We start from the raw sequence: 13631 nt of genomic DNA, 5'->3' as shown, positions 1-13631 counted from the left end.
CCTGCCGGAATGCCGATCCTGGGGGTGCTTGTGAGGGCAGCTGCAGGGGTCAGCGATGCCATGGGGCAGGGCTGGAAGTGAACCCTCACGGGGTCTAGGACCTTGATTTGAATGTTTTGCTGATACCCATTTGTGCGATGACTTTTCTATGTGCCGTGCCTGGTGGTAGGAGGCAGGGAGACTGCGGTGAACTTGGCGTGTAGTCTCTTACGGTTTTGTGAGGGGAGACCAGCAATACTAAATAATAACCTACTGTTAGTGCTGCCGAGGGGAGAAGTCCCGGTGTTGCGGAGCAGAGGACAGCGGCCTGATCTGCCCGCGGACTTGCGGTGGGCTGCCCAGAGGAAGGGCGTTTTAAGCGGAAACCTGAAGGAAGAGCAGGGGTGAGCCAGGATGGAGGGAGCAGGAGCCTTCTAGATGGAGGGCCCAGTGTGCAACCAGGGCCCCACGAGGCAGGCATTCGTGTGTGTGCGCTGAAGCTAGCGGCAGGGAGGGCAGCTCACATGGGGCCTGGTGGGATTCGAGCTGTTCCATGGAGAGCTATGGGCAACCATCAGGGACTCCTCAAGCCCGGGCTTGGCGTGACTGTGCATGTATGGGGGGGGGTATGTGAGCGTGCGTTTGTGTTGTGTGTGCACGTGAGCGTGTGTGTATGTGGGGGGTATGTGAGCATGCGTTTGTGTTGTGTGTGCACGTGAGTGTGTGTGTGGGGGATACGTGAGCGTGCGTTTGTGTTGTGTGTGCACGTGAGCGTGTGTGTATGGGGGGTATGTGAGCGTGCGTTTGTGTTGTGTGTGCACGTGAACGTGTGTGTGGAGGGTACGTGAGCGTGCGTTTGTGTTGTGTGTGCACGTGAGCGTGTGTATGTGGGGGGTACGTGAGCGTGCGTTTGTGTTGTGTGTGCACGTGTGTGTTTGCAAGTGAGTACACATGCAGGCTCGGGCTCTGCCCCGGGGCACCCGTCTAACCTGCTCTCTCTCCCCGGTCAGGAGCAGCTGTATAAAATGCAGCACTGGCAGCCCGTGTACCCTCCGCCTTCCCACCCACAGCGCACCTTCTACCCCCACCACCCCCAGATGCTGGGCTTCGACCCCAGGTGGATGATGATGCCTTCCTACATGGACCCGAGAATCCCACCCACTCGCGCCCCGGTGGATTTCTACCCCTCCGCCCTCCACCCCTCGGGTAAGCATGCTCCAGTGGGCCACGCCGGTAGAGTCTAGGACGGTGTGGGGGTAAGAGTGTTCCTTCGGGAGGTAGACCCACCTGGACTCCAGTCCGGCCTGTCCTGTAACTCACAGGACCAGTCTGAGTTGTAACGTTTTGTTGTTTGCAAGGTGAGAGTACGTAATAGTACCAGCGCACGGAATCGGCTCATGCGTTGCACATGGTTTTAATGAGTTCTGGTGTTCCTGCTGTGGCGCTGTGTCCCTCTGTCTTTTTTTTTTCCATTGAAATGTATCTCTTTCTGTTCGTAATGTTTCTCGTGCCTTCTCTCTTCCTTTTTGTCCTGGGTTTGTCCTTCCCAAGGTTTGTGTAATGCCATTTCTAAAGCAGCGTTGGATTTCTTAATTCCTTCGTTTTATTGGGCTTTTATTTCATTAATTTCTGTTGTTTTCCTCATTAATTCCTTTGGAAATTTTCTGTTCTTTTTAACTAATTGTGGTAAATATAACATAGCTAATGTGGTTACTTTGTGGTCAGGTGATATTGTCTGGATGATAGAGAACAGGGGTCAGGAAACCTTCGTATAAATGCGAGACAGTCAGTATCTTAGGCTCTGAACACCTACTCCATTTTGCTGTTTTAGAACAAAAATGTTCAAAGATAATAGTAATTGAACGAGCCTGGTCGCTTTCCAATAAAACCTTATTTTTAAAAACAGGTGGCAGGTCAGGTTTCCCTCAAGGGCTTTTGTGCACCAGCCAGCTCCCGATCTAGGTTGCTTGGCATTTGTTGAGATCTTTTTTGTTTTAACATTCTGTGTTTGCTTGAAAAGAACATCATCGTCCAATTGGACGCGGCCCATTACCTGGAACTTGCTGACTGCTGTGCACACGTACCTATCCCACCACAAGCTCTTACCCCCGATCACTCACCGAGAGTTGTGGGAAGGTCTCCCGCCCTGACCGGAGGTCTGTCGGATCCCTGAGTCTTGTCAGGTTGTGCTGTCTCTGTCTGCAAGCAGACAGGCGTGGAGTGATGCACTTGTTCTCCTCGGTGTCACGTCGCACCTGTTACCCCTGATTGTGCCCCCTCCCTCTGATGGCCACGCTGTCTCATGTAAATGTCATCATTCCAGTTTTCTTTTGATGAGTGGTTACTTGGTGTCTTTTTTCCATCTTTTTACTGTCAGCCTCTCTGAGCCCTTTTTCGGGGGAGTTTATACGTTCAAGATGTGTATGGTTTTCCCCACTCTGAAAATCTATGACTTTAATTGCCAAAGTGCCTCCCTTTAGATCTTGGGGAGTATAAGATTCGGATTTCCTACTCTCTGCAGAATTGTATGCTTCTGTTTATCTCGCTTTTGTATGCTTTTCTTTTTCTTCCTTTTTTTTGGAGCAAGTTTTCCTGTTCTTTTGGTTGCTGTACTCTGCGTTCTCTTTCTGCCGTGTTAGAGGTTACCTCACACTCTAACACCCACCTCTGACTTGCCACGGCCAGTCCGCGTCCTTACCCCTGACCTGAGCTCTGATGACCTCATCGGTCTGTCTTCCCGTTGCTCCCTAGAACTGTAGCTCCTTGTTCTCAGGCCCACAACTTCGTCGTCATCGTTTTTGTTGTTTCCTGCAGTCTGTGCTGCTTCCGGTTTGCCTGTCCGTACCCTCGCCGCTTTGCCGCCTTCTCTTTCTTGCGTCGTCCTCCCAGCTGGGTGCAACATGCTGCTCCCTGAAGTACGTTCTCTCAGGTTCTTCAGGAGATTTTTTGGCAGTAGGTTTTCTTTGCCTGAAAAAGTCTTTATGACACCCTTTCTCTAGCGGGGTGTAGAATTCTAGGTTGGCAGTTCTTTCTTTCAGGACCTCGAAGGTAGTATTTCATTTTCTTCGGGCCGCCGTTGCTGCCGAGAGTGACTCGTGTCTGCGTGACCTGCTCTGTTTTCTCTCTGGCTGCTGCTTTTGCTTTTGTTTTTTAATCGCAGTTTCATACTTTTTTTTAAGATTATATTTATTTGTCAGAGCATAAGCAGGGGAGTGGGAGAGGGAGAAGCAGACTGCCCAAGCAGGGAGCCTGCCGTGGGGCCCGGTCCCAGGACCCTGGGACCATGACCTGAGCTGAAGGCAGGCTCACCCTGGAGTCCTGCGGTTTTATGCTTTTGTTTGATCCTTAGCAGTTGGTTCTCGTCCACATAAACTGTCTGTAGATCTTTTAAAGCGGTGACATAGGTAACCAGCATCTGGAGCCTGTTCGGTGAATCTTTATCCTAGTTAATGTTTTCTGGACAGCCGCACACGGGTGTGGGATGGAACGTTCCCTGTTCTTTTGGCCCAGACAACGTTGTTGAGCCTGGTGTTAATGTGCACATCCGGAGTTCCCGTTGCCTTCATGGCAAATTTCCAGATGTCTTTGAGTGCCCGAGGGGCACGCTTCTTAAAACCCATGTTGTGGATGTGCTTGTTTTTTTTTTTTTTTAAGATTTTATTTATTTATTCGACAGAGATAGAGACAGCCAGCGAGAGAGGGAACACAAGCAGGGGGAGTGGGAGAGGAAGAAGCAGGCTCACAGCAGAGGAGCCTGATATGGGGCTCGATCCCATAACACCGGGATCACGCCCTGAGCCGAAGGCAGACGATTAACCGCTATGCCACCCAGGCGCCCCTGTGGATGTGCTTGTGACTGTTGATGGTGTATTCTCTGGTCACTACCTTGTTGATGGCAAAACACCCCTTCTTCTTGCCACCCTTCTTTGTGGGAGCCATTCTGCTGGGCCCCGGTTCACTCTTGCTGCTTTTGAGATCTCTTCTTTCTCTTTATTACTAGAATTTTTTTCTCAAATTTTAATTTTTTTAAAGATTTACTTGTTTATTTCAGAGAGTGTGTGTGTGTGACCGGGGGAAGGGCGGGGGGGGGGGGCGGGGGGGAGATAAGGTCCTTAAGCTGACTCCCCGCTGAGCACGGAGCCTGACACAGGGCCCGGTCCCGGGACACTGAGATCGTGACCTGAGCCAAAAGCAAATCAAATCTGTTTTTGTGTGTGCATCATACATTTTTTTTAAAGTTCTTAATTTTTTATGCTTGTACTAATTTAAAGCATAATTTCTGGTGTTTATTCTGTTATCTGAAGTTCTCAGGGAGGCACGTAACCCTGTGGCCTGCTGTGGGCTCATGGTGGGCTGCTTCCCACACAGGCTGGTAATTTTGAATTGTGAGTTCACCTTCAACAGAGCTTTATTTATTGTGGAAATCCAGCATGGCTTGAGTGGAGAGTCTGTCCCTCCAGGGTGGTTTTCTCCTGCCAGCCTAGAACCACCTGTTATTCTAACTTGGGACATTTCTGTACCACTCTGGGGCTATAAATCTGAACACTCCTCCCCCCAAACTGCATGAAAGCCGGCATGGCTATACATTCCTAGAAGAGAACTGGTTTTCCTTACTGGCCCAGGCCAGGACACAGACTTCGTTGTGTCCCTGTACTAAGGAGCATATATTTTAAAATCTGCCTTTAATTGAGGGCCTCTGTCTTGTGCAGCGTCCCAGCTACAGCTCTCTGCCTTGTGCAGAAAAGCCCCATCGCCTGTGCTGTCGGGTGTTAAAGACCAAGCCCGTAGTTCTGGGACTGACAGGTGTTTCCCGTTTTCTTGGGAACCTCGGCGGGGGAATGTTTGATACATTCTGTGCAGCGTTTTTGTGGCAGTGTTCGTGGTAGCGGGGTTTTTCAGGTAATAAGAGCTGCCGTATTGCGAGAAGCAAGCCGATGTACAGTGTCCGTGTCCATGTCCAAGCACATGCCTCATCGTCAGTACTTAATGAGCGGTATGGGATTTTAGAGCCCCAGAGAGGGTCTCCACCACCGGACTCTCACTAACTTTATGCTGGGGTCCTGTATCAGTGGCATTTGAACAGGGCACTCCGCAGCTGCAGAAAAGCTTTAAACCCACTGGCTTCATGTCGAACCATTTTCGGGCCGGATTATCTCAGGAAAAGATGGGCACAGTAAAGTGTGTGGCTGCTAATATGCTTTGTGAAGAGAGTATTGGAAAAATCAGATCTTTTTCTCTCCGTGGGCTTAGGCCCGACAAGACCTTAATTTCTGCACTGCCCCCCTCCCTCCCCTCCCCCACTTGATCATCAACACGGACAGAGAGGCGGGGGGGGGGGTCGCTTTCCCTGCCAGCTTCTGTCTGGTGGGATGAGGTGTCCTCTGTCTGTCTCTCTCTCTCTCTCTCTTTTTAAGACTTATTTGAGGCAGAGGGAGAGAGAGAATCTTCATGCAGACTCCCCGCTGAACGTGGAGCCTGCCTCTGGGCTCAGTCCCACACCCCTGAGATGATGACCTGAGTTGAAACAAGAGTCAGACGCTTAACTGAATGAGCCACCCAGGCGCCCCTGTCCTCTGTCTCTTAATCACCTCAGGCCAGTTAACAGTTTGTTGTCATCTGTGTGTGCTCCTGCCCCCATTCACTGTGCAAAAATGTGGAGTGTTGCAGTCAGTCTTGGGGCTAGAAGTAGAAGGAACTGGGGTGCTTGGCTGGCACGTTCGGCGGAGCATCTGACTCTTAATCCTGGGGTTGTGGGTTTGAGCCCCATGTGGGGTGTAGCGATGACTTAAAAATAAAATCTTAAAAAAAACCAAAACAACAAAAACAAATGAAACCGAAGTCGCTTCCCTAGTTGTCTTGGGCGGGTTTTTGAAGCAGGCGGATGCCGGCTCTCGGTCCCCGTGAGCTCTGGCATGCAGCCTGTCTTCCTTGTGTGTGTAGGAGACCTCGGGTGTCTCTGCTTGCGCATAGACCCTCGTGGCTGACGGCTTGGCCCCTCTAGCCTTCTGCTGATGGGAGGACCTCTCCAGTTAGCTATTTCCTGTTGCCATTTGCCAGTTTGGTGCACTTTTCAACAAGGGGTTCTGAACCTGGGAGCTCAGGTTGTACTTCACGGGCCCTAAGGACAGGTCTTTCGGACACCTCATGTTGCATGCTCGTGTGCTTTCAGAGGTTCTGTGGTCAGAGAGTGTGGAGTGATGGTGGGCAGGTGGGGTGCTCTGTCCACGTGATAGGGTGACTGTTGTCTCCTTTGGGCCTCTGGTTGCCCCTGAACGAGCCGTTACAGATTAGTTCTTTGCCTTTGCCTTCTTCAGGATTGATGAAGCCCATGATGCCCCAAGATTCCCTCAGTGGGGCTGGCTGTCGCTCTGAGGACCAGAACTGTGTGCCCCCGCTGCAAGAAAGGAAGGTGGCCACCCTCGATCCAGCCCCTGTGTGGAGCCCAGAGGGTTACATGGCGTTGCAGAGCAAGGGCTACTCGCTTCCCCAGCCGAAATCGAATGACACTTTGGCCATGGACATGCACGTCAGGTGAGATGAAACTTGGCCCTATTGGCCTGCCGTTGAAGGCAGAATCTCCGTGTCCCGCTAGCAAGGGGCTCTGGGGTGAAGCACTGTCCCCAGAGGCACTGCCCGGAGAAGGGGCGCTTTGCAGGGACTGGCAGTGCCCCCCGGGGATGGAGAGTGTGATGAGGTTTGCTTGAAGGCTTTTTGTATGAGAGGCGATCACCTGTCGGGGAGACTGGCAGCAGCCAAGGAGAGGTCCTGGGTCAGAGGCAGATCTGTAGAAACTTGGGTCAGGGCGCGGGGTGGGGCCTGGTGGGGTCGAGTGCCCGGGTCATGGCTCCTTCCTGTGAAAGTGAAGCAAGCGGGCCCTGCTGGCCCAGTGCCCCAGACTCTCCGTGGACTCCCAGGCTCCAGCTTGTCGTCTGAACCAGAGGATCCCCAGCTGCTCTGCCTCCAGGTGGCACGCTGAGCCCACCAGCAGCCAGCACACTCTTCAGTCTGGACTCCGGGGGGCCGCCCGGCAATCCATGGCCCAGCAGCTCTGAGACGTGTTTAAAGATAGAGCAAATGTTGGTGCTTATGTTTTTGGTGTTTTTTTTTTTTTTCTTTTTCGTTTTCTTTTTTAAAAAAAAAAAAATTTTTTTTTTTTTTAACTAAGCTCTGTGTTCAGCATGGAAACCAGGAACCAGGCTCCAATCACATTGACTGATTTTTCTGGTTCCTTTTCAGGAATGAAAGCTCTTACTCTGCCTCACCCGGAAGGTCAGGGGGCGTAGGCGCCCAGCGCGATCTCCTTGAGGAGAGAGGGGAGGAGTTCTTGAGTGCTTTTGACAAGAAGGCCCAAGCAGACTTTGACAGCTGTGTCTCTTCTCAAAGAATAGGCCAGGAGCTTTTGTTTCCACCCCAAGAAAATGTTCAGGAAGCAGGTGCTCCTGGGGGTCCCACCCCAGACCTCAGGTGTTCCCCACTGGAACCTGACTTTGCCCCAGCCGAGAAAAAGCCAGAATATAGCAATTGGGACGTTAGCCACCCACCAGAGGCCACTGACACAGCCAACGGCATCGAGAAGGGGGCACCCCGGGAGGAGCCATCCTTTAACGTCACCTCCTGGGAGAAGGAAGGGAGCCCCAACAAACAGCCATCCCTGGAGCCCGAGTGGACGCCCGAGCACCGGGGCCCCGGCAGCCAGCACCCGGAGCAGACCAGCAGGACGCGGAGGTCGGGGCCCATCAAGAAGCCCGTCCTGAAAGCCCTCAAGGTAGAGGACAAGGAGAAGGAACTTGAGAAGCTGAAGCAGGAACTGGGGGAGGAGAGTACCCGTGTGGCCAAGGAGAAGGGGCCGGTTCGCACGGCAGACAAGGGCGAGGATGAAGAGAACGACCCCGCGCTGGCCAATTCGTCCCCCTCCCCCTTGGAGGACCAGGGCTCTGCCCGCATGAGTTTGGGCCGCGAGGCCAGCAGGTGCGAAGAGGACGAGAAGCCCGACAGGGCCTGGGAGAGCAGACCCTGCCGGGAGTCCAGCGACACTCCCCCGACAAAGAGGAACAACTGGATCTTTATTGATGAGGAGCAAGCCTTTGGGGGCCGAGGGCAGGCCCGGGGCCGCGGCCGCGGCTTCCGAGAGTTCACCTTCCGCGGGCGGCCTGCAGGCGGCGGCCCCAGCCTCTGCGGTGGGGGGGTGCTCGGGGCGCGGGGCATCTACAGCGGCAGCCAGAGGAGCGGCCGCGGCCGGGGCCTGCGGGACTTCGGCCAGCCCGAAGACTTCCCCAGGGCTAAGCCGCGGCGGCGCATCGCCAGTGAGACCCACAGCGAGGGCTCCGAGTACGAAGAGCTTCCCAAGCGGCGGCGGCAGCGAGGCTCGGAGAATGGGAGTGAAGGCTCACTCCTGGAGCGGGAGGGCAGCGCCCTGAGGAAGGGTGACTTCAGGGACTCCTGGCGCTCCAACAAGGTGTGCTCTGAGGACCCCAGCAGCCTGGAGGCCAAGAGCCGAGGCCCTCGCGCCTTTGGCCGGGCGCTCCCTCCCCGACTGAGTAGCTGTGGCTATGGGCGGAGAACCTTCGTGTCCAAAGAGGCTGCCCACTGGCAGAGCAAGAGCCCGGGTGCCTCCTGGCAGGAGTACAGCTCTGTGGACGCGTGCGGGCCCCGGCGACCTGCAGAGAGAGACTGTGTCCCTGATACCTACAGACATTCTGACTCGTTTGGTGCCAGGGCTTTCGAGGACGGCCGCCTGGAGGACAAGAGGCCCTTCTTCCCCGATGACCATGCTGCCGACGCGGAAGGCACAGAGAACCGGCCCTTCCGGAGAAGGCGTCCCCCGCGCCAGGACAAGCCGCCGCGATTCCGCCGCCTCCGGCAGGAGCGAGAATCCCTGGGCCTGTGGGGGCCCGAGGAGGAGCCCCACCTGCTGGCAGGGCCGTGGCCGGGCCGGCCCAAGCTCTGCCCCGGGGACAAGAGCGGGTCCCCCGAGCTCTCGTACCAGAACTCGTCCGATCATGCCAATGAGGAGTGGGAGACGGCCTCCGAGAGCAGTGACTTCAGCGAGAGGCGGGAGCGGCGCGAGGGCCCCGGGGCCGAGCCCGACCCCCAGGCGGACGGCAGCCTCCCCGGGGCTGCTGTGGGCGAGAAGAAGGAGCTGGCCAAGAGGAGCTTCTCCAGCCAGAGGCCCCTGGCCGACAGGCAGAGCCGAAAGCTGGAGCCGGGGGGGTTTGGGGAGAAGTCCATTAGGCCAGGTGGTGGTGACACTTCTCCCCGTTATGAGAGCCAACAGAATGGGACGCCTTTGAAAGCCAAAAGGTAAAACACGAACCCAACCCCAGGCTCTTTTCTGTTGCTGTTCTGTTACTAAGCCCGTTTTTTAAGCAGCAGTCCATGCATGCGTGTCCCGGAGTGTGTCAGGAGCCCCGACTGTCCCTCTGTTGGCCCCGGGGCGCCTGCCCGCCGCAGCCATTGTGTTTGAGCGTCTCCATCACTTGCTCTTGCACTGCTTGTCTGCTGCTCTTGTGGCGTGTTATTGTCGTTGTTGTCGTGGCATGAAAACCAGAACTTAGAGTCCCCCCCCAGCAGTCTTCGTGTGACGGCTGCCCCGGCACCTGGCCCGCGCATTCAGCCTCTGTAAGCGCTCTTGCCGCCCCACTGAGGGGACACTGCCTGTGCACGGTGCCAGTCCCCCAGATTCCTCTGCCCCAGGGCTGCTGTCACCCGGCGTCCCGCGGAGGCCTCCGGCCTCCTGGCCCCTGGGGGGACAGGTCTTCCCGAGTCCGCCTCTTCACAGGAGACACGGCTCCACTTTGGGGATTAACCGCCGCCTTGTCGAAAGAGCCAGGCAGTAGGAGCAGGGAATGAGCCGCCCGAGGCCCTGTGAGCATCTCTCATTGGACCCTAGAGGCTTTAGGTGGCCGGTCAGTGCTCTGGGGCGGCTCATTGCCCGCAGGCTACCCAGAGTCAGGGAAAGGGGAGACACGTGCAGGGGGTCGCTTGTGCAGCCTGATTTCCTGGTCACACACGGGCCACACCTCAGGCCAAGGAAGTCTGCTTCCTGCCTCCCAACCTCCTTAGAATCCAGAGCCAGAAACCTGGGGTGGAATTTATTCAGAGCCCCAGAGGAGCCCTCAGGGAATGCTGATCCCTTCCAGGTGTCCGGCCAGCCTCGCTGTCCTGGCCCCAGATGCTGAGACTTGGCTGTGCTTCCGATTTCTGCCAAGAGCCTTGTGCTAGGGCCGGGCCTGGCTCCTTGCTGGCCAGTGTCCTTTGCCAGGAGCAGAAAGTCCTGTGGCTCTGCTTGGAGCATCCCCTTCATTGTCTCCTTTGCGCAGGCCCGCTGAGTTTGGCACATAGTGGGAAGGAACAGAGGCGCTGAGCCCTGGAAGGGGCGGGGGAAGAGCGGTGTTCCCCGTGAGCGGGCAGAACTGCAGTGGTGTGGCAGGCGGGGGTGGGGGGGTGCACATGGCCTCATGCACCTCTGGCAGAGAGCAGCTTTGACCGAACGAAGGGGACACTGTAGGTCAGGGCGTGTGTCCATGTGCGTGCCGTGCGCACATGTAGGTTTTCCTTTTCTCTCCTCCTCCAGCCTTCAGCTGCGTCGGAGCTAACCAGGTCCTCCTTCCTTTACAGGTCCCCAGAGGAGGCCTTGCCTGGAGGTCTTGGTTGCAGCGGTGGGAGCAGCCACTACACGTTGGAGCGGGCAGCCCACGCCACTTCTGATGTCCCCGAAGCCCCCTGTGAGAAGGCAGAGAAGGAGGCCAAGCTGGCTGCTCAGAGGGCGGGTGAACAGGGAGAGACCCTGAAACAGTTTGACCTGAACTATGGAAGTGAGTCTGTCTTCAGGGGGAAGGAGAGCCCAGGCTACTGAGGGCCACGGCAGCCTCCGTGGGGCTGCTGGGTTTGCCCCTTCTCTGAGTGTCGTGGCCTCCGGGCAGGTGGTGGGCTAAATTCCAGGGCTGTATGGGTGAGCGGAACAGATAGGATTCCTACCCTCACGTTGCTTAAAGCCTTGCCGCCCCCAGAGCCGCCCCACGGTGTCCCAGTTTTAAAGGGGGGGACCTGCGGCCCAGAGAGGTTGAGTGGTTTGTCTAGGTCATGCGCTGGTCAGGGGCAGAGCTGGGACTTCGGTGTTTCTGTCTCCAGAGACTGTCTTCTTAACTGTAGTGCTCCGCAGGTCTCTGGTTTGGGGTAACCATGTGCTGAGGGGTCATGGGGAGGGTGTAGAGATCCCAGCAGGATTTCTGCAGACCCTGGGAACCCGCTCTGCTCCTTGGAGGCCTCAAGCCAGGTACTGCCCAGCCTTCTGAGCTGAGCCGTCCTTAGATACCAGCAGCTGGTAGGGTTGGGTTATCTTTTCTTGTGATGAATGGAAACACTGTCCCTTCTCGTGAAATCTGGGTTCAGATTCCATCATTGAAAACTGCGGGTCCAGCCCTGGTGAGGAGAGTGAGGTGGGCCCCATGGCTGGTGAGGGCTTCATCGAGGTCCTGACCAAGAAGCAGCGCCGTCTGCTGGAGGAAGAGAGGAGGAAGAAGGAGCAGGCTGTGCAGGTAAGGGGGCTGGCGGGGAGGGCAGGCCGGTGCAGAGAAACCCAGAGCCCGAAGGGTGAGAGTTCTGAATGAAGCCCAAGATAGACGAGGGGGAGGAGGGAGTGCTTCTGTGGCGTGGGTTGTGCCCCAGGACACACCACCACCCCTGTTGTCCTGTGGGAGGAGGGGGTGGTGTCCCTATTCTCAAAGAGGGTGATTTGTCCCTGGTGACAGCAGTAGGATGCAGACCTCCATCAGCTCCTCTAAGCCCACCCTCCTCCCACTGCTCTGGCCTGTGTGGGATGAGATTTGTCACCCGGGGCGTCACGAGGGTCGAAGACCCTGTCCTCAAACGCAGTCGGGTCTGGCCACTGCGCACCCAGCCTCTGCGGTCTGTGTCCGTGGGTCTGTCGGCCCCTTCCAAGGGTGGTCTGGTTGGCATTGCCATTTACCTGTGGTCGAGGTGTCGAGAGGCGAGCATTCCAGCACCTCCGGAACAGTTTCTGACGGTGTGGTTTGGGGGCCCAGGGTGCTCTCCCTGGGAAGAACTTGTCGTTCTTCATGCTTCACATCGAGGCTGGACTGCATCACCTTTTTTTCCTCAGATGCCTGTCAAGGGGCGCGGTCTTTCCTCCCGTATTCCTCCTCGGTTTGCTAAAAAGCAGAACAACTTGTGCCTGGAGCAGAGCGACGTGACCGTGCCCGGCAGTAGCCTGGGCACCGAGATTTGGGAGAGCAGCAGCCAAGGTAAGAGCTGGGTGCTTGGGCTCAGCTGCGGGGCCTAGGGCCGTCCCCCGGGCCCGGGGTCCCCTGTCGGGAGCATCCTGCTTTGGGGCCGTGGATGCCCGGGGAGCTTTGCCTGTTTCCTGCGTCCTCTTCAGGGCCACAGTGTTCGATACCATCTCAGCCCCTGAACGGAAGCAAGCTCTCCCTGCCCGAGATTTGGGGCGAGAGCACAGCATTCCGTGCGTCCGGTGGTCTGGACGATGAGAGCTCCCGCCCCTGTCTGTCCCCCTTTCTTCTTACCTGTGGAAGAGTGGCAGGTGACTGACTCGAGGGAGGCGAAGAGAGTCAGATGTTCTCTTAGCAACACAGAGTGAGGGGACCCGACTCTTTGGAAAATTTGTTTCCCTGAACTTCTTAAAACAATTTCAAATCCAGAACTCTTTTTCTGGTAACTTTTCATTTTAAAATACAAAACCATTTTAATCAAGCAGATTCTTTAATGCCTCCTCTGGGCAGAGCCCTGCAGAGTGCACAGGTGAATGAAAGAAGGACACACGATGCCTCACAGGGGAGCTTAGAGAAATTATCCGTTTCCGGTGTGTCATACAGAGTAGCCGAGGCTTCCGGAGCGCGGAGCCGCAGGACAGACACCCACAGTTCTGGGTTCTGGGTGTTGATTCTTGGGGTTTCACCGCGTCAGCTTGCTTCCAGCATGTTGCAAAATAACACTGGAAGAGGGGCGCCTGGGTGGGTCAGTGGGTTAAGTGTGTGCCTTTGGCTCAGGTCATGATCCCGGAGTTCCAGGATCAAGCCCCACGTCGGGCTCCCTGCTCAGCAGGGAGCCTGCTTCTCCTTCTCCCCCTCCTCGCTCATTCTTTCTTTCAAATAAATAAATAAAATCTTTTAAAAAAATAATAAAACTCTAAGAGACCCAACTCTAATTGGAGGTATAATAATCTCTAAATAAAATACTGCTGTCGGATGGTTTGGTTGCACATGGGAGTGATGCGGTGTCACACTCTGAACGTCCCCAGATCCCTGCCAGCCAGTGACTCGGAGCAAATCACACTCCAGCTGCCCCTGCTCTTGGGCCTTTGCCGCCAGGACGCTCCAGCGCCTCACCGGCTGCTCAGAGCCGTTCGGGGCGAGGGGGCTGGACCTGAAAACAGCGTGTCCAGTTCCGTGTACATACGCAGGGTCTGTGGCTTTTGTGGGAATCTTGGTGTGTCCTCGAGCTAACAGGAGTTGAGCGATACCGGCTTGAATCTTTAAAAGTCTTTGTGGGAGCTGCCGGCTTGTAGAAGTGAATCGCTGGCGTAAGCGAAAGAAAGCTGCGCTTGGCAGGGGTAGCAATACGGGATCCTCGCAGAGTGACCGAGAGGCCGCCGGCGTGCCTGCTAGAGCACGTGA

At 55.9% G+C, this 13631-nt stretch overlaps 1 protein-coding gene across 10 annotated transcripts in view; it reads left to right on the top strand.

Moving 5' to 3' along the window:
* PRRC2B (proline rich coiled-coil 2B) overlaps nucleotides 1–13631 on the top strand; it is an 87781-nt gene that overhangs the window by 56739 nt on the left and 17411 nt on the right. For 8 of the 10 annotated variants that reach the window (XM_045771272.2, XM_045771275.2, XM_045771273.2 and 5 more), the window contains 6 exons: nucleotides 990–1185; nucleotides 6294–6510; nucleotides 7216–9279; nucleotides 10597–10793; nucleotides 11371–11516; nucleotides 12101–12242. In XM_045771272.2, coding sequence (XP_045627228.2) covers nucleotides 990–1185; nucleotides 6294–6510; nucleotides 7216–9279; nucleotides 10597–10793; nucleotides 11371–11516; nucleotides 12101–12242 — 2962 coding nt within the window. The remainder of the gene's footprint in view (nucleotides 1–989; nucleotides 1186–6293; nucleotides 6511–7215; nucleotides 9280–10596; nucleotides 10794–11370; nucleotides 11517–12100; nucleotides 12243–13631) is intronic. The other 2 variants (XM_087869244.1, XM_045771277.2) reach the window with 2 other exon arrangements.

Source organism: Ursus americanus, chromosome 18 (assembly GCF_024610735.1).
Source record: "Ursus americanus isolate L20-20 chromosome 18, mUrsAme1.1.p, whole genome shotgun sequence".
Classification (NCBI taxonomy): Eukaryota; Metazoa; Chordata; class Mammalia; order Carnivora; family Ursidae; genus Ursus; species Ursus americanus.
This window is presented reverse-complemented; position numbering and strand designations above follow the sequence as displayed.